This window comes from Parasteatoda tepidariorum, chromosome 5 (genome assembly GCF_982258835.1).
Source record: "Parasteatoda tepidariorum strain Cologne lab strain chromosome 5, Ptep-v5.0, whole genome shotgun sequence".
In the NCBI taxonomy this organism is placed as follows: domain Eukaryota; kingdom Metazoa; phylum Arthropoda; class Arachnida; order Araneae; family Theridiidae; genus Parasteatoda; species Parasteatoda tepidariorum.
Genome location: NC_141759.1, coordinates 59,804,301 through 59,825,748, shown reverse-complemented (window position 1 = coordinate 59,825,748; position 21,448 = coordinate 59,804,301). Strand labels below are relative to the sequence as shown.

The 21,448-nt window shown below is 30.7% G+C and overlaps 1 protein-coding gene across 2 annotated transcripts in view; it reads left to right on the top strand.

Annotated features, from left to right (window-relative positions):
- unc-13-4A (BAI1 associated protein 3) overlaps positions 1–21,448 on the top strand; it is a 105,447-nt gene that overhangs the window by 81,150 nt on the left and 2,849 nt on the right. For both annotated transcript variants that reach the window (XM_087164041.1, XM_087164040.1), the window contains 11 exons: positions 771–866; positions 2,231–2,446; positions 3,719–3,787; positions 4,126–4,272; positions 6,097–6,213; positions 8,571–8,654; positions 8,740–8,821; positions 10,462–10,500; positions 12,086–12,209; positions 16,142–16,335; positions 18,892–18,970. In XM_087164041.1, the coding sequence (XP_087020167.1) occupies positions 771–866; positions 2,231–2,446; positions 3,719–3,787; positions 4,126–4,272; positions 6,097–6,213; positions 8,571–8,654; positions 8,740–8,821; positions 10,462–10,500; positions 12,086–12,209; positions 16,142–16,335; positions 18,892–18,970 (1,247 nt within the window). The remainder of the gene's footprint in view (positions 1–770; positions 867–2,230; positions 2,447–3,718; positions 3,788–4,125; positions 4,273–6,096; positions 6,214–8,570; positions 8,655–8,739; positions 8,822–10,461; positions 10,501–12,085; positions 12,210–16,141; positions 16,336–18,891; positions 18,971–21,448) is intronic.

Genomic DNA, 21,448 nt, shown 5'->3' with positions numbered 1-21,448 from the left:
GGGCACAAGCTCATATGAAGGAGTCAATTGTCCTCTTCGCGGACTGGCACTCTGTTAGAAACACCAGTTCAAGTTCAAACCAACTGGAACATAAATTATTTTAACTAATAATATTTTTGAGTTTTCGCTCGCCAATCTACTCATCTCTACCATCGACAACATTACAGGCGCCCTCAGGCACAAGCTCATATGAAGGAGTCAATTGTCCTTTTTCGCGGACTGGCACTCTGTTAGAAACACCAGTTCAAACCAACTGGAACATAAATTATTTTAACTAATAATATTTTTGAGTTTTCGCTCGCCAATCTACTCATCTCTACCATCGACAACATTACAGGCGCCCTCGGACACAAGCTCATATGAAGGAGTCAATTGTCCTCTTCGCGGACTGGCACTCTGTTAGAAACACCAGTTCAAACCAACTGGAACATAAATTATTTTTACTAATAATGATTTTTTTATAAAATTAGTTACGATTATATTTCAGGGTTTAATGTGTCTAATTGATCTTAACCACACAAAAAAATTTAATTGTGCCAAACTTGCCCCTTCTAACTTTCTAGGTATACATCATTGTTTCGTCTTTACAATGTCAATCACTATTTAACGTTGCTTCAAACTTTTTGCCAAATTACTGGAAGCACTGCTTTTGTTACATTGTTTCAACTCAATAATTAATAATATTGTGAGAATTTTATTTTATTAATTGAAAATTTAATAACTTCTATATTTTTCTCTAATAAACTATTGTTTCCTTGATATGTTTATAGATTATTTGTGAAGGAACAATTTACTATGCTAAACTGTGTCAGCAAAGACTTCAGAAGACAACAGAGACCGAAGGTCAAACTGAATCCAATGAAAAAGTACTATTTATTTTTTTAGTTTGCATGCATTTTAAATTATCAAATAATACCAAAAAAATAATTATATCTCTTAATTCTTTATAATACTTAATTCTTTATAATCTCTTAATTCTTTATAATACACTCTTAATTCAGTTATAATACTTAAGTGTTTATACTAAAAAATTTTTTTGGAAATCAACAGTATCTACTTAAATATTGCTATCTGTGGTAATTTCGTTTGCTCGTTCAATTGAACTTGAACGTATTTTCAGCGAATTTGGTTGTTTTTTACATTATAAGAAAATCCTTTTTGGACCTTGTGTCTCATGTACCGAACATCAATTTTAATCCTTATTAACTTAATTAATAATCATCAGAATCACAAAATTTTAATTTTGTTTGATGAGGAAGACTCTATTGCTTTCTAAAGGGAATATCTTGAAACTATAGAGTATATTCCAAATGTAGAGAATACCTTGAAGATTTAAAAATATTCCATCTGAAGAGGGGATTAAAGTAATATGACTAATATTAAAGATTTACAGCTATTGAACTTACTTAAAAAAATTTCGGACAATCACACTTTCATAAAAATAAAGAGAATTTTAAATTATACATCTACAACTTATGAAGGATTAGTATTTAATACTAGACCTATATAAATTTGACCTATCGCTGAGGTCAATATACAACATATTGATTAAATAACAGAGTTCATTCTCTCATTTTTTTTAACATTGGATAAATTCAGTTCTAAATGTAAGAAGTCAACTTAGACTATTATTCCACTTCAAGGTTGGTTAACTTAACTGGTTTCACTGTAGAAGGAAATATACATAAGATGATTCCACGACAAAGGGACAGTTAGAAACAATAATTCTTCTTATTTTTCATGAATATGAAAAAAATTACATATTAAAAATTTGTACTAAGACATTTCAGATATGTATTTACAAAATATTTTTTGACAAATGTTTTATGACACGTGTGGGGCGAAGCCGTGGAATCACCCTTTTTACTTTTAAATACTTAATTAGATTTTAAATATTTTGTGGGACAAAATAAACATGAGAAATTCCGTGAGCAATTAACACGGTGTTAACAAAAAAATCGTCATTTTTAAGTTATAAGTTTTTTTTTACTGAAATTGAGTACTTGATTGTGATCAGCCCCAGAACGTCCTCTGAAACAGAGCTTTAAAAGAAGTTGCTTGAAAATACAAAACTTACTTGGAAAGAAACGGAATAATGCTAAACCTTTTTTTGAATCAGTTAGTAGCCTTTTTAATAATTCATATTAGTGTTGTATGCAATTTAGTTTCAAAAAAATTTATTTGCTTTGTAAGCATAAAAAAAATAAGTAAAAAAGTTAAAATTTTCTAGCTTTGTATAACGATTAACAACATGGAATATGTTCTTCAAACGCTAAGGCCTTTGGAAGAAGAACTTGGAGTTGAACAGATCATCAAGGCCCTTAATGTGAATCAAGGAGGATGCACAGCCAATCAGTGCCGCGAATCAATCTATGATTTAATAAATAAAACTGAAGACGATGTTACTGGAAAAATATTTAACATAATTTGTGGAATGGTTGAAAAGGTAATATATTAAACATTCAGAGAAAAAAACTGGCGGGCGGTTTTGTAAATAATCAGATTTGCAATTATGATAGTTAACCAATCTAATGACATGGGTTCAAAGATAATAACAAAGGAAAATTCAAATATTCAATCATTCGTTTTATACTTAAAACTGTGTTAGTTTACTACTTGGTGCTAATCAGCAATTTTTTTGACAAATTGTGGTAATATAGGAATAAGTAATACATTCTATAGGAAATAAATGCGTATGTAATGTATTCACAACATTTTTATATGTATTTGTATTGTACCTAAGATGATATGCAAGTAATGAGTGTGTTTGACTGTTAGGAGTATCTAATAGAGTTTACAACTTAACCCTTTCGCGCCGACTGTCACAAATATGTGCCAGCATAAAACCGTATCAACCAGGGTAAAAAGATAAAACTGGTAATCAGAGTAATTCTTTAGCAGTTTATTTGTGGGCGGAGTTATAATTGTTTGATTTATTTAATTCACCATTACTTTATTCAAAATAAAGCTATTTAGTTATACTTTGAATTAACATAGATTATATATATGATTAAACTAACAATAATTAAAGTAAAAGCAAAGTAAGTCTGTCAAATTAGAAACGACTACATTTAAGTTACCGTTTTTTATTTAATTACATCCTGATTCTGATTTTGTATGAATGCTTTTCTGAATCACCCGTCCCCAAAGGGTTAATGCTTTTACCAAAAAATTCTCTTTATCATCGCTACGTATAGCAATAATTTAAGAGTAAATGGTGTATTTAACGCTTAAATACAACAATGTATTTCCTACTAATATACCTCGTATTAAACAGTAAAAGTTAAAAAAAAAATTTGTTAATTTAACAATAAATTATATTTATAAGGATCAAGTATGATTATAAGAAATCAGGGAACTCATCTTTTGTTTGCCAACCCCGGAAGTGCTTTTGCAGTTTCTTCTGCAAATCGAGTTAGATTTGCCCGTTTATTGGATACTTATGTGTTTTTGCCCAGCTATGTATGTATTCCGGTACTTTTTTCAAAAATGGAGTTCTTAAAATATGCCTTTCTTTTTTTCTTTTTTTCATTCTTTTTTTCCCTTTATTTTATATGCACACACATTAGTGATTTAGGTAGTAATATAGGTGGTAACTTGCATGAAGTAAATTTACTGCTTGGGCTAACCTTGTCTGAATTTTATTTTTATAAGAATAGGTTTGCATTGTGAATTATTTGCTGTATTTGCATAACATTTATTTGCTTTATTTTTATAGCTACGTCCAGACATGAAGAAATTTGTATTTCATCTTGCATGGGCACCAGAAAAATTAGATGCTGAAAATGTAAGAATTTTTTCAAAATTAATATTCTTAAATCACTTTGAAAAAATATTTTTTCGAATAATTTTAACTGATCTATTCTATGTATTCTCCACTGAAATTTATTTAACCTAATTTCTATTGTATTCAGCGTATTATTCCTAGACTTTGAAGTATATTAAGTTATATGACAGTGGCTCTTTGAATATTAGTTGTTTGCACAGGATGAAAAAAAAGTAATTTTGATTGTAAACGCTGACTTTTAAATTATAAATAGTAAATATATTGAATGTAATTTATTCGCATAAATTTGAGTATTCATAAGGTAGTTTATACATTAACTTAATTTTCTCTTTTTGCAGGCTATTCGCCCCTTACTTGAAAATTTAGACACGACATTACGGGCGCTCTATAATAATCTCCTTCAGGCCAACTTCGATCGCCTTCTCGATATGATGTGGACTGTACTAATGCATGAGCTGATGGAAACTACTCAAAGTAACATTGGTGTACGTGGTGAGAAAATCACATTGCAACTATTAAAACTATTTAATTAATTTCAATTATGTTAACCATAATACTTTGAATATAATAAAATCTGTATTACAAGTGGTCACACTAACTTGCGAACAGGTACGCCAAAACTTTTAGTTTATTCAAAGCTATTCCTCTCTTTGTGATTTCAGAATAATACGATAAAACTAATTAACTTGAATCAATGCAGTAAAGCTTTACTCTATTACAGAATACGTTAAATTGTTTTATTAGACTTAACAAGCTAGACATAAAACATCAGACATTTTTAAGATGAATGCAAACAAAGATTACAATCTTGAAAATCCGAGCCATGATGGCTCAGGGGACAGAGAGATCGCCTTCCAATGAGGAAAACCGGGTTTGAATCCCAGAGATGACTAGTCTATACGAATTCCTCACCCGGCTCGCACCGACCACAGTGATGACGTAAAATATCTTCAGTGGTAAACGGATCATGGGTTAGAGTTCCTTTGCCGTCAAGCTAACCGTGGGCGGTTCTCGTCGTTTTCCTCTCCATGTAATGCAAATGCGGGTTAATTCTATCAAAATGTCCACCATGAAAATGATTTCTCCCAATACTTGAGTTCCCTTGTCTTCTGGATTGGGTTCAAAATTACGAGACTAAGGAGGTGAACATTGATAGTCGTATACTGAAAATTGGGTCTGCCGTTCAACGATGGTTATAAAAGACTAAATCTTGAAAATTTAGGTTTGACTAGATTTCGAAGGAAGCCCTTCAGTTATACTAATGGGCTGTTGATAGTGGTTATGAATTTCATCTTCGTGGCTAACTGAGGATGATACTTAGGTGTGCAAACTGTGGTATAATCACCCGGTCATCATAGCACACTCCCCAATTTCCCAGCAGTGCGTGTGAAATTTTGGAACGAATGTATTAACTCTTTCTGGAACAGCAAAATTTGATTGTAAATTTCAGTCAGGCAGGACATTTGCAAGTGAGACTTTAGACTGAACATTCTAGCTGAAACGGCATACTTTGGCTTTTTTTGATATTATTAATTTTACCTTTCGAGAGTTTTGTAACTTTCTGCTGAACTATTGCTGCCAGACCGGCTACCTTTTAGTGGAATGGTTATGCGGTAGTTTCAAATATTAAAGGTTTATGTACCAGTCGCGTAATTCTGCGTTTTTAAAAGCATAAAGTGTTGTATGAAGCTTCTGCGATCACATAATAATTTAAAAATCGATAGCAAAACTATTTTATTTTCACTCCGTGTTTCAAAGTAATAGCTATATTTGTTATTACCGCAAATATATAAACAATATTACAATTGCATTGCAGGAAAAAAACTTGAAGTTGTAACGATAGCAACTCAATTCAGTAAGATGCTGCTGATCACTTCTTTAAATTGTCAAATTAAAACAGTTGCCCTAATGCAATGCGTGAAAATAAGAGTTAGTAAACTTTAAGAAGTGTAGTCTTCAGACATGGTGCGAAATTCGTTTGCTTCACCTGCAAGGGCTATATTTAGTTCGAAATTTCAGCTATATTCATCATTTACTTTAAATTCGAGCGAGTTATAAATTCACAGCTGCTAATTCTTCATAATTTAGGGGGAAATTCTGTGCTTTTAATGGTATCAAGCTTGAAACTTGCAAGTTTTATTCTAGGCTTAATAAATTAGATTTCAAATTCTATAGCATTTTATTTGATTTCCTAAATTTATTTGGAATTGCTGTTCATTTGTCAACATTAACTATAAAACTAATGCAATACATAAATTAGTAAATTTCTGAAGATTTGACTTGATATATGACCTTTTTATTCATTACAGAAAGAGAAACTTGCTTTTTTTGATCGCTTACATTCATCTTTAGCGATTTTAGTAGATTTCTTCCATGGCAGTGGAAAAGGACTTCCTCTAGACTGTATCCAAAATGCTCCCTATCAGGTAAGTAAATCATGCTTCATTTTTCTTTTATTGTTGTTTGTTTACATCAGAAAGCATCCACATGATTTTTTATAAGTAGTCTGCGCAGACTATTTAAAAAGTGAACCAGTGGTGCGCATTAAACCAAATTAGATGTAACTGAGAGAAAGTCGTCATATATATTTGAGAATTAAAACTTTGGTGGTAGACAAGTAAATAAGACAACCCAATTATATTCATAAAACTAAAAAAGAAATTAGTCCTATATTTCCTACCACTATATTATTTTAAGTAGATTTTCTAGTAAATGGCTCTCTCGTAAACTAGTTAATTTCATATTGGTCTGATCGGACTACCTGTAAAATACCGTGTAGAGGCTTCAGTTAAAGGAGGCGTTGACTAGAGCTGCACAATGGGCTATTGGCGACGGTCTGGGAAACATCCCTGAGGATATCCGAAGACATGCCATCACAATTTTGATCCTCTGCAGAGGGAATGGCACCCCTGCTTCGGTAGTCCAACTACCTGCTCGCGAAGTCAAGCACTTTGGGGTAGAACAGTTTAACGAGAACCAATACCGCACACTTCGTAGACTGATCCAAGTGGTCACCCACCCTCACACTGACCAATGATGCTTGACTTCGGTATTCTACTGGGAACCGTGCCTTAACGATCTGTGGGACTCATTTCTTTTTAATAATTTAAACAATTACGAAAAACACTTTTTTTTCAAACGTTTGAAATTGATAATATTAAAAAATGCATTTTTACCTAATACCTATTTAATTGCAATAAAAAGTACAAAACCATTATAGTGCACAATATGCATGGTGAGTTTTTTAAAGGATGGTTCATTTTACAAAAGAGTAAAAAGAGGGGGTAAAAATGTTTCGCTACACTAATTTGTTTTGCAACGTTGGCATAGTAAAATTTTCCAACATAGAATAATATAAATACTGCACAGCTGCCAACTTGTAAGGTTGTTGGGATCAATGTTAGAAAAAGATAACTAAAACCGGAAAAGGTTAGCTTAAAATCAATCACTCTTGCCAATTCTTAAAAGTTTAATTCTTTAACTAATAGATATGAAATAGAATAATTTCGTTGTTCAAACAACGTTCTAAAATATAAAACAAAATGTATTAAAAATGGCAGTAAAAAGTGCTGAATTATCATCAGTCTAAATCCCATGGCTGCATTAGCGAGTAAAATTAGAAATTTTACAGAAAATAAAAAGAATGCTGGATATTGGGGTTATCTCGGCGTTTGGCGCGAAGCGCCACTAACCGATTCATCGATTCTGTTTTGTTGTATTCTGGGAGGTCCTACATATCTTTGAAGTTGTAGTATGTTGTAACAACAAGTCAAGTCCTTAAAGAAGTAAATCTTTAGTTTTGAAGGGAAAATCATCTTTGGAATGGGGAGATCCCCTTGAGTAGAGTTGTATGATAAAGTTAATAGTATTTGGATAGTATGCAGTCTGAGCATAAAAAGGCGGTAATTGGGCTGAAATTCGAATTATCACGGATTATATCAATATCGAACAATTTATTGAAATCTGATGTGGTGCATGTTTTTGCGTTGCTGTAAAATTTTGTGGTCAATTTAGCTATAAAGCAATTGATATCATCAATGTTTAAGTCTTTTCTGAGTAATCTATTGCTAATCGTCCTTGGGGCGCCAGTCATTGTGCGTAAAAATTTACCTTCGGTTGTAGATAGCTTATTTTTTAGGTTGTTGCTTATAGTAGTGAGGGCTGGGCAAGCATACGTAAGAATTGGTCGAATCGCTTGTATATAGATAGTTCTTTTATTTGCTAGATCAAGCTTTGAATTCTTATGCAGGAGGACTTGGAGCGCAAAAAACGCTCCTCTGGCTCTTTTGATTGTGTCGTTTATGTGAGTACTCCAGCTCAAATTATAGGAGATCGTGACGCCGAGGTATTTAACGTGTTTCACTGGTTTGATCCCAGTATTAAAGAGATAGATGTGGGGAGTATTTTGTTGTTTTTTCTTACTATTTATGATTAAGAATTGACTTTTGTCGGGGTAAATAAAGAGAATTCGATTCAGATCCAAATTTCTAAGTTTTCATAATAAATTTAAAGTGGTAAATATAACTCATTTGCTTCTGAAGAATGTTAATATCAAAGAAATAATATCATTTTTGAATGTTTTTACTAAAAAGAAACATTATTTTTTAAAGAATGTTTGACACAAATGGAACTGAAAATGTTTTCTACTATTATTAATTGAGAAATAAATCCTTAAATTAAGTCAAAAAAGAAACCCAACTGAAAATAATGTGAATTGTACTTGCAGCTTTTTATTACATTTTCCTGATTAAGGACATTTAAATGTATTCATTTATTATCTTAGGATCTCTTTCATATGCTTAAACTTCAAAAGTCAGAAACTCTACACCTAATCGAACTATACATTTTACAGAGATTAGAAGAACAGGTAAATAATAATAAAAAAAATGCCTCTGTTGTTGTAAATCAGATTTTTCATGAATAACGTCTGACATATACATGAACTATTTCAGCAAAAAGTCGAAAAGCCAACATATGGTATTCTAACAATAAAAACTTCCTATAACGCTGGAGCCGAAAGTTTATACATTGATAGTAAGTAAAAATATGATATTTTATTGAATGAAATCATAATGTTTTGTACTGTATCATTTATTACTGTTGATTAAAATGTATGCATGTAGATTATTGTTGATGTATGTAGATTATTGTTGATGATACTGATCTGAATGTTTGATACTCATTACGGGGTCAGCTTATGACACTCCTCAGCTCTGCATGAAATTTATACCTATTCTTAATAAATATTTCTGCTACATATTTATGTTTTAATCTTCTAACTGCAGATAATACAAGATAATTATTTTTTTATACATGAATTACAACATAATTATCATTTACAACATAATATCATTTATAACACATTGAATTACAACATAATTATTATTTTTATACAAGATAATTATCATTTTTATACAAGATAATTATCATTTTTATATATTTTTATCCTCACCTCTGCATGAAATTTATACCTATTCTTAATAAATATTTCTGCTACATATTTATGTTTTAATCTTCTAACTGCAGATAATACAAGATAATTATTTTTTTATACATGAATTACAACATAATATCATTTATAACATATCATTGAATTACAACATAATTACAAGATAATTATCATTTTTATACAAGATAATTATCATTTTTATACGAGATAATTATCATTTTTATACATTTTTATCCTCAGATCTGCGTGAAATTTATACCTATTCTTAATAAATATTTCTGCTACATATTTATGCTTTAATCTTCTAACTGCAGATAATACAGGATAATTATCATTTTTAACGTGTGTTCCAAAACTGACAGACGGTTGAAAAATTCCATATTAAATAAAGGGAAGGAGATGGAATTGTATCTGTAGAATTGTAAAATTATCCCCGATTGAAGGAAAATGTAATTCCAATTTTTATTAAATGAATTAGTCATAAATATATCATGTTTCAATTCTGTATACAAATCATGAACTATTTTTGCCATCACATTTAATTTTAAAAATCATCTGCTCCTTTCTATCAGGACACCATAAATTGTCATTTTTAACGGATGTCAATAAAATGACAGATGGTTTGAAAATTCCGTGAAAGAAAAACGGAAGAAGAAAGAATTGTATTTGCAGAATTGTAATTATAAAATTATCCCTAGTTGAAATTAATCCAATTGTGCATAGAATAGTCATAGACATACCATTTTTTTCTTCAACGTGCCAATCATGAACTATTTTTATCATCTAATTTAATTTAAAAAATATGCTTCTTCTTTCTATCAGGACATCATAAACAAATTTTCATTTCTAGTAAATGTCCCATAAATGGTCAACGGTTTGAAAATTCCATGAAAGAAAAACGGAGGAAGAAAGAATTGTATTTTTAGAATTATACCTAGATGAAATAATTTTTCCTTACAATTTCTGTTTGAATTGTTATAAATAGATCATATGAACAATTTTTGCCATCATTTTTAATTTTAAAAATATTATGCAAATGAACAAGAAACAAATAACCCTTGTCTTTTTCCTTTGTGCTTCAAGTGTTTCGTTATTATTGGAGCAAAAGTAAAACTTATAGTTACGACAATTTAATTTTTTTTTATTGTGCTTTAAATAAAACTTTCATAAACCATAAGTATGTTCAGCTTTTATTTTATTTCATAAATATTAATTTTCTTTACAGTTTTAAATGCTAGAGATCTTTTGCCATTGGATCCAACAGGTAAGGCTTAACATTTTATTTATATTTTACATGCATAAATGCCACTTTGTTAGGTTGTTGGAAAAGATTTTGCTAAGTGGCAGTAAAATTAAAAGTAGGAAGATTTTTGAAAATAAGATATCTTACTTTGTCAACACTTATAAACGTAACTGTTTCGTCAGTTATCCCTTTTACACAAGTCTGGATGATTTCAGGTGGAATTTTCTGAGCATTGTATTTTTATATTTGAGTTAAATTAAAATTTTGCTTTCCTTAATTATTTTCGGGTTTATAAATTTAATCAAGAATTACTTCAACAGCTGAATAACAGAGATGCCAACTGCTCCGGAAACGACAAAATAATTTTTAAAAAAACGGTAAATAACTGCAAAATAAATTTTGCAAATATTTGACTATTTTTGCTTGCTTTTTAAAATGTATAGCATGACATAAGTACTATCAAGTGGTGAATTTTTTAAGCCTATGAATTACTTAGAAATAGAGGTGGATAAAAATCTACTAAATTGAATTTATTAAACCAAGAATCACAATTGATAAACTACCACTTTAAAATATATATTTGCTGTCCGGAGCAAGATGGCATCTCTGGAATAATTTTAAAATATTCTTAAATTCATGATCTTGCACTACTGAGGCGGAGTTGTTGTAATATATAAAAATATATATGTCGATAGTTGATTATCAAATTTACATTTTACAACCAATCAAAAACAAATTCTGATAAAATGTTGGCATACATGAAATCACCTTCTGAAAACAAATATTTAAGCATTAAAATGAAAAACATTAATTTTGGTAGGATTAAAAATAATTTAACACGTTCACGCCGGGGTGACCCCTCCAGGGGTGAAAGTGAGACGGAAAAGAGGAAAGGCTGGTAGTAAAAAAATTTCAGTTATAGCTAGTTTTGGGGAGGAGTTTACTTATTCTTTTTTTAAATTTTTCAACAATATCTACTTTATCTTGGAAAAGAAGCAGTTTTATATATATATGCCAGAACTATAAAAGAAATCTTGATAGTTACAGATATTTCATTTTTTTTCGAAACAAATGCTGGAATGAAATGTTTTACGTACCAGGTTTTTCTCTTTTCCGTCTTGCTATATAAGGCGTCTAGCGTGACCCACCGGTGGGTCACGCTAGATTGCCTTATCTTGGTTGCGCACCGGAGTAAAAACTGGTAACAATAAATTTCATTTTTTAGTTTTTTCCGGGAATAATAAAAATCTTTAACTACCAATTGCTTTTAACGTATGAAATTTTTATATTGAATTGCTTCTTCGCCGTGATAATTTTCCTTACGGTGAATTGTTATTGTTGAGAACAGATTAACTCCTCCCGAATATTATCTAATATTGAAATAGTTCTTCTACCTGTATTTTCTCTTTTCCCGTACCAGTATTTTCAGTTTTCCCGGCATGAACGTGTTAATCATAATTACATAAATTTCAACATTAAATGATGATAGCTTTCTTTTCTACGTCTGGTGTATTCTTTTACACCTTTCAACCTCAAAAACTTCGTTTTTTTTCTAAGGGATGTGTACCTATATATCTTTTTAATTTCATTGATTTAATTTTGATAGGTTTCAGTGATCCATTTGTGATTATAGAGCTTGTGCCTCGGCACTTTTTCCCTAACTGTGTTAAACAAAGAACAAAAGTCCAAAAGAAAACTCTATTTCCATTATTTGATGAAGCTTTTGAATTGTAAGTATAATCATATTTCGTTGAGCAATTTTACACAAAAAAAATTATTACTTGTTTTAAAAATATTTTGGAGTGAAACCGTAAAGCGAGCACTACAGCAAGGATGCCTCTGGCTACTAAAAATGTAAGAAGTGGTAAAAACGCAATTAATATTTTACTAATTTACTATATATAATTATTTAATCGTAACTACCACCATAAAATGCATTGTACTTTATTCATATTAAAAATAAAAAATTGCTATTTCGATCATCATTAAATAAACGCATACCTGCCAACTTTCGATCCGTTCCATTTTGTTTTTTCCCAGTGGTAGTAAAATAGAATTAAAATTTCAATTGCAAGCAAAATAATACGTTATATTTTAAAAAGCCTTAGCTGACAATTGTGATAGTAACGCGTATTAAGGTATATGCTTAATTTTTTTAAGAATAGTGGTGATCTAAATCATTTAAAAAATGACTTTATAAAAGAAAAAAAAGTATATATTTACTACCACTTTAAATATAGAAATAAAATTTTACGCCAAATGCGTAAAAGTTGGCAGGTATGTAAACGGGTGAGCCAAAAAAAATAAATAAACCCTTTTCGGATGCATCAGTAAATTGACCTCCAAGGCCGTATGATTTCTTGAGAAACTTCCATGTCCTTCCACAGGCCAACAGGGCGATAGGATCTCGGAACTAATCCCCACTCTTTTTTTTTTTTTTTTATCATCTTTTAGATCTTTCTCCAAATTCTCCCCAAGTTTACTCAGAATTTTTTAATTACGTCATGTAAAATATTTCCACCTTAAGAAATCTAATCTTATCAGGTACAACAAGTTTTCTACTGGGGATAAACACAATTGTGTAGGTGCCCCAAAAAATTAATGTAGTTCCAGTTCCAGATCATCATTCAAACCTGAATTGACGGAGCTTTCTACACCGACCAAGAACAATTAGTTACCTCCCGAGAAAACTTAAATTTCTCGTGCGAGGCCTTACAACAGACATCCGAACGGAAGATCTTCGGAATGATATAGAGGAAATGGTCGACGACCCATCAAGATAGAGCAACTAGGAAAGAGGCATGACAATGGATACAAGCTCCTCCTCCTTTTTCTTGTGATACTCCATGACTTCCCAGAACACCGGGACTTTATTTTCACAAAGAATTTGCTATCCTGTCCAGTTCAAATCGAGAAATTTAACGGAGGGCGTTACGCCATCCAATGCTACAAGTGCCAGAAATTTGGACATACACAGAAAGCATGCTCAAGGGATCCAGCCTGCAAGAAATGTGCAGGAGCACATTTTACCTACCAGTGGGTGAAGCCTCTCTCCCTTCCGTCCAAATGTATCAATTGTCAAGGCAATCACCCGGCCTGTTTTACGGGCTATGGTGCTCGGCCGAGGCGAAATCATCGCACGTTCACGCGTTGACCACAAGATGCCCCCAGCAGTGCAGTGAAGTCATCAAAAAACTTCAAGAACTTTTGAAAGACGAGAAAGTCATCTCATTACTCGTCTCCCTGCTCCCAACCCTAAAGACGTAGACGAGGAGCCTCACCATCAAGCCGGCTACATCTTACCCATGATGCGATGCCTCTCATTATCATTTCAGGCTCTTTTCCGAACCACCAATACAACTTTCCTATGTATGTGTCCCTTTGGGATATTTCATGATGAATGCGATAAGGGCCATTTAGGCCGCAGATGCCCAGTTCTACAACAACGAACGAACGAACGAGCTTTTTCAATCCTAACCATTTATAAACGTAACGAAATATGCAACAATAAGTTGCTAATTTTCGCCTCTTCAAATGGATTTTTGATTTTTATTAATTATCACTTTTTACAATTTTAATTGTTTGTGGCATCCCTGCTGCAGTCATATCACTTACACTTTCTGACTGAAGCAAAACTCGGTGGGTGACTCTGGTAGTGCTAGCTTAAAACTCTTTAACTCAGAACTTTTATTGCACATATTTTTCATACTTTTTTCATTATTTTGTATTAATTAAGGTCAAAATAAGTGAAAAATATTACATTTAGAGTTTTTAGAATTTATTGTTATAAAATACAACATGAAATACTGGTGTCTATTTCTGCGTTAAAGGTAAAATCTTCCAAACACGGCAGACTTTCGTGCATTTTTCAAAAATGCACTTGTTTGCAGTTAATTAGATCTAAGAGAAACGGTAATTCATAAATGAAATTTCTTTAACTTACAAGATAAATTATTGATAAATTTTGCATATGAATGAGAAAAAAAATTCAAACTACTTTTTTGGATTTTATACTTTAGTGCAAATTTAATACCGATAATCAAACAGATTTTTTAGTATCTGTTAGACTACTTTTTATATTAAAAAATATCAAGACATATTTTTGATGATAATTTGAACATCAGAACAAAAATTTATGTAAGGGACACCGATGTCCCATCTGTATCGAAGGGTAAAAACCACTAACCATCGACAGCAACTCGCTAAATTTACAATTGTACTCAACAACTAGCTGAGAATCTGCTGAAGGCCTTAGAAACGTAATTGGAATTTTGGATATTTTCAAGAATATGTATTATGCATATATGTTTCTTTTAATTAGAGTTTCAGAAAAAATATATAAAAGAGAGACCGGTATCCCATCTCTCTCTCTCTCTCTCTCTCTCTCTATATATATATATATATATATATATATATATATATATATATATATATATATATATATATATATATATATATATATATATATATATATATATATATATATATATATATATATATATGTATGTATATATAGTTAAGTATGCCACTGCCCAGTATGCATTTAACCGATTGTTGACATTCACCGGTGAAAGTCGACATTCCCTTGATTTCGGTCATTCACAGTAACACACTACACACACACACAAAAAATTTACAAATACACTTTTTCATCGAATTGGCGATATTTCGCCAAGTTTTATGCTGAACTGCATCAATGTTATTAAATCCAAAATTTAGGGTCTTATAAATCAATAAAATATAACTTTTAGTGTAATAAAAAATTTAAACACATAAAAAGAAAAAAATATTAAATGAACACAAGGTAAACTAATATTCTTATTTCTTTCAGAATACTAAACCCAACTTTTATTTCATTTCCTATCAAAACACAAAAGTGTGCCCTTTTGTACTGATACAAAAAGTTTCATTATAAATGAAAAAATAGAGCTCGTGTTCTAAGTTTGAGATTTTTTTTCCAATTTAGCTGCTTCTTAATTTTTATTTTTTTTAATAGAATTTTTATATTTTCAGACAGAAGTAAACTTATTTATATTACGAGTTATTACGAATTTCTTGTTTCTTCAGAATAAATTTTAAGAATCGTATAAAGGAAATTATAAAACTTAATTTATTCATCTCTTTATTTGGAAAAAAATGTTCGCAAAACAAAAGGCTTGATGCTTAATTGGTTTATACAATTTATTAATAAGATTACTATTAATATGTCTTCTTTATCTGAAGCAAAATCGATAATATTTCCTCGATCACATCAATTCTAATTTCTGCTAGGGTCAATAAATTTTATAAAACAAGTTTTATGCTTGTATTTAGATAATCCCGATAGAAATGAACATAAATTACGCACAGGAACTATAAAAATAGCTCAATAAACTAAAAAACTATAGAACATCCTGTAAAACTCAACTCAAAAATCAACTCAATCAATTTCTGTTAATTTTAAATACTTCGAAGGTTATTTATTTGCTTTAAACTTTGTGTTATTGTTTCTAATTGCTAAACTTTTAACTTATTTATTCAATCTACTGTATAAAACTTTCTGAAAATCAACTCCTATTCAATTTCTGCTAATTTTAAATACTTCAATGGTCATTTATTTGCTTTAAACTTTGTGTTATTGTTTCTAATTGCAAAACTTTTAACTTATTTATTCAATCTACAGTAGGATACCTTATGAGCTATTGCACCGAGAGGGTGCAGGCCTGTGCTTCAGTGTCATGGATCACGACATGGTGACTAAAAATGATTTTGAAGGTGAAGCTTTTTTACCTCTGTGCAACATAACTGAATCTTCTCCAGAAGAAATGAAAGATATGCGACCCACTGAACTTTGTCTCATTCATCCAAATGACAAAAGTAAGATTTTATTGTCCCACTTATATATTGTCCCAGATTATATATTGTCCCACTAATAAGTACGATACTGACAATACATCCTATAAGACAAATGTGTCAAAATGTCTTTAATCTGGTACTAAATAGGTACAATTATTACTTAATAAGAACATACATAACTATTTTACGCAAAATATGCCTAAAATATCGTTATACTTATCTCAAAATTCCGAAAATACATAAATTAAAACGAGTCTTTGACTTGCGTGTTTGCAAACAGAAGTCTGCAATTTTGAATGTGAAAGTGTTGCCAAGTTTTTATTCCCGAATTCCTAAAGAACCCTGAAAATATTTAAAAAAAAACAGGCGGAATTCTGATCTATTTATCCATTAGGGAATAAAGTTTAATCTTTGGGACATATATATCCCCTTCGTGTCGAAATGGCTAAGGCACTGAGCAACTATTACGAAAGAACGATGTCCTGTCCCGAGTGGTCACTTATATTTTACCCAGCTTGTCTGGGAAGTAAAAAAGGCCGATTTATATTTCCGATCGCAAAATGTCGTTGTGTTTGAAATTATGGTGCCTTAACCTCCATTGCTTAACAGCGCTTTAACATTCAAATTATGGTTCTTAACCAGTGATTCGGATTAGAAGATAATTTGAACAACCAGCAAACAATCTGAACATTAGCAGATAACAAAATACGGGGCTTGACAGTGTTGAAATTACCTCAGACTCCTGTGCGTCAACGTTGTTTTTCGAAGCTCTATCGCCAAGGAAAATAAAAAAGCCATAGTTTAAGTGCCTTACACTTGAAGCAATGCGATGATTTTAATCTATTTTTGTAATCTTGTTGTGAAGAATTATTTAGGTTTAGAACAGACAAATAATTAGAATGTTTTAAAAGTTATTAAACTTTTTTTTAAAAATCACCAATTTGGCAACACTTTCCCACCGAGATGAAAATTATCAAAATAATTGCCGTATTTTGAGTTTTTGGAAATTTTTATGACCTCAGGTAATGCAGCATTGTAGTAAGTTTTTAAATGTTTAAAAATTAGACCGCAAACGCTTTTCATTTTCCCAAAACTGTGACTTTTCATTTTCACAAAACTGTGGATTGGCGTTTTGCGCCATTTTCAAAATAAGCGTAGACAGCTCTGACTTGAGATAGGCTAAACTTGACTTAACAGTCATGAGTAACAGTTGCAAACTCACAACAGTTATAAAAATAGTATACTATTTGCAAAAAGTAATAATTTTATACGTGGCTGGGTGGCGCAGTTGGTTTGTCGTCGGCCTTCTGGGCCCCAAGTCTGCGGGTTTGATCCCCGGCTCAGACACCGGATTTTCGGGATGCAGAAAATCCTCAGCGACCATGCCGTATGATTATGCGGCATGTAAAAGATCCCTGGAGTGCATTATTGGCTCTTGGCATTTCCGGCAAAATTAAATTTCTAGTGCACTTTAGCATCCAAATAGAGTTTCGATGCTTCCATCTAGTGTGGCAGAAACTAGACGTCCAAATTAACATGACCAACGGTATCTCACCCATTGTGGTGGTCCTGAAAGAGTGGATACCACCTCTGGAGAACGCACTAGGTCTGCTCATCAGCAAGTCCGATTGTGCAGCTCATTGGTAATAAAAAAATAATAATAATTTTATATTACGAAAAGCATCATTATATATTATTTAGGGTGTGTGTAGTACAAAAAAAATTATTTTTTTCTGGCAAGTCAATTAGTAAAAAGTTTTTTTTTTAAAAAAAAGAGCATTTATATTATTAACAGAATTTTGCTGCTACCATGTTTCATAAACTAATGTTCCTGAATTGTTTAAAACCTTATTTTGAATCGTCCTCTTCTTAATTCTTCATTTGATTATTATTGAGTCCGTTAACGGACCCATCACAAATTAACTTTTCATAGAAACGGACCCTTCACAAAATATTTGAACTTAAAAACGGACCCTTCACAAAATAATTTATATTTTAATCGGACCCTTCGCAAATTTATTTACCTTCATTATTGTTTTGTTAATCGAATAAACCCTTCCCAGGGGGGAGGGGGAGAAAGACAGATGTAAACGAGCTTTGTCTTCGGCCGACGCTTCTTCCTTTATTCGTCCGAAATGAATATTCTGCGTTCAGCAGTATAGGCTAAATACCAAATATTTGTATGTTGCATCGCTAATTTAGTAGCTGCAATTGCTGTTTATTTTTTAAAATTTAATTTTTTTTAATTACAATTTTACAGTGTTGAGCATAATCTTGTACGTCTTTACAATTTAAAAACTCCTTGCAAAAGTTTTTCCGCAATAACGGACCCTATTTGCACAAATTCACCAAAGCTGACCCTGGTTGAAAAGATGTGACTTAACGCTTATTTTGTATTCAGAAATTACGAGTAATTTTTTCACAATTTTACAAAAACGAAACTTTCACAAAATGTCTGGACAGACCCCTGACAACTAATCAATTCAATCTTATTGCATCTTTGCAGTTTATAAAACTTTTCCAATAGTGCTATTTTTGGTTCATTTTAACAATTAAAAATGTTTAAATTTTTTTCAGATGAAATTCTTGTAGCTCTAGCGGCAAGAACATGGGACAAAGATGCTCAAGACTTCGTGAAGAATCTTAAGCATAGACGGTAAAATATATAACTCCTGAAACATTTAAGTTTTTATTCGATTCCTTTGAATGAGGTTTTGTTCTGACTTGGAAATAATTTATTGGCGAAAACTGACGTATTCTAGTCTACGGTAACAGAGTAACTGACTCAGTGCCGACAGGGTATATTCATGTTGTCTATGTGAACATGATGTTGGTGTGTATGTGTAGTTCCATGTATATAGGTGTTGGAAAACTACCTAATGATTTCAAGTCTTTCATTATTTGTTTTAACTTGTTTTTTTTAAGAGAAAAGATATGACTGATGCTAGTCATTTTGAAATATTTACAAAAACACAACATTTACTTACGTACGAGAAAATTTCCGTTTTGGAATCAGCGTTAAAAAGCGTTTTTATTGTTATTCGTCTTGAAGACGCAGTGGTTTTTCCTTTACCAAAACTTATTTGATTTTATTTTAATTTATTTTTAGAATCAGAGTCAAAAATGTGTTTGTCATAATCGTTTGATATGAAATACTAAAAGAGAACTCTTACATAGGAAAAAAGTTATAAATGGAAATCTGTGTCAAAGATGCGTGTTCGTTGCTAGTCGTTATCTATTAAATGCAAGTTGAAAACGCCCGTTTCCTTTTTGGAATTAATGTTGTAAATGCATTTTTACTGAAGGTGTGCAATAAAGCAATGTATCCGGCATTTTTTTTAATCGGTGTAAAAATCCGCATTTTTATTTATCTTTCTCAACTGGTGCACAATTGTAAACTATTTGTTCGCACACAACAAATCTTTTTTTTTGGAAATCAGCGTCGAAGATTGTCTTTGAAGCTAATCGTTTTTATTTGCTGCAGAAAATAAAGAGGCTGATGTACGTACATTATATTTATAGTTTAAAATCAGCGTTACAATTCGAAAAGAACAAAATATTAGTCTGAATAGTTTTGGCGTTGATTTCTATCACAATATTTTCATGATACATCATCGCATCATGACTCATGCTCATACAATGTCGTTGATATTTATCGCTTTATAATTACTACAAGAAACTTTTATGCTAGAATAATACAGCTAAAAATATAACTATTTGTTAATCCTTTAATTTTTTAATCAAAAAAACACAAGAATGGAAGGTTTGATTTGAATGTTAAATTGTCCGTTTATATTTGACTTTTATTAACAAAATTATATAACGATTTAGCATTTGATAATTTTAGGTATGGTTAGATTACGCGTGACCTAGCGATCGAGACGATTATAGACGATCGAAACACGTGATTTAGCGTCGATCGAGACACGTGGTGTAGTTACACCTAAGAGTAACACGTGCAATCGATTGTAGGTAGGAAATACCTAATAGGTTTCCTTTTAGCAATATTTAAAATCTACTATTGTGATAAAGTTAGCAAGAATTTATGAGGTACATTTTGATATAATTCTATCAATGTTTTATCCCATCATTTTTTTCTCATGATTATGTCTAAAATTATTTTATTCTAAATACAATTTTTATGAAATTATAGATACTATGAAGGAAGAATTATTTCAGTTGCTTACTAAAAAATAATTTATGTTACGCATTGATAAGCCTCTTGATTCATAATTGGAAAATTTATTTATTTATTACACATAAAAGATTGATTAATTGGATTTTTTTTTTGTGCGGCCCACCATGAATTTACATTTTATAAATGCGTATGTTTAAATAATATATGTTTTAATTTCGTAGTTTAAAGATAAAAATAAAATACTTCAAATATTTAAAGAACAATTTCTTAAAACAAGATTTAGTGTTTTAAAAAATTCAAATGCGTTAAAAAGAAATTACCAAATGAAATATCTTTAAAAAATTGAAAAGAAAATTTATCTTAATTACGCAAATAAATTAGCAAAAATTTTTGATTTTAATCACGAATAATCAAGAATTACTAAATAAAAGTAAAAGGCTATGTTTTAAAAATATATATATATAATTAATTATTATATTGGACAAACATATTTTAAATGATTTAAATAAAAATAATTTTAATGATATTGATAAATAAGAAATATATTTAAAAAAATTTAAATATATATTTCTGAAAACAGCTTCATGATTGTTTTCTAGGTATTAAAACAATATTACTGTTTTCAAAGTAAGAAGTAGGAGCCTTAACGTAGCGACATCTGGTTTCGAAAATATAAATTTAACTTGTATAATTTTAAAGAAATGTCCAAATTATGTATAACGATTTAATATCGCATTTATTGCAACTTTAAAAAAATATATTGAAATATAATAGAATATTAAAATGTGTGGATATCAAGAAAAAAAAATGATTACAAGAAGGAAAAGAACTAATGCGAAGTATGTGAAGAAAAAAAATTTGAATTTTTGTTCGTATATTATGATAATAATTCCTTTTTAACAACATAAGAATTTTTTTAAAATATCTTTTTCCCGGGTGACTAAGTTATGTTACTGCGATGGATAACTAAGTTGTATAACGACGATTTAAAGCGAG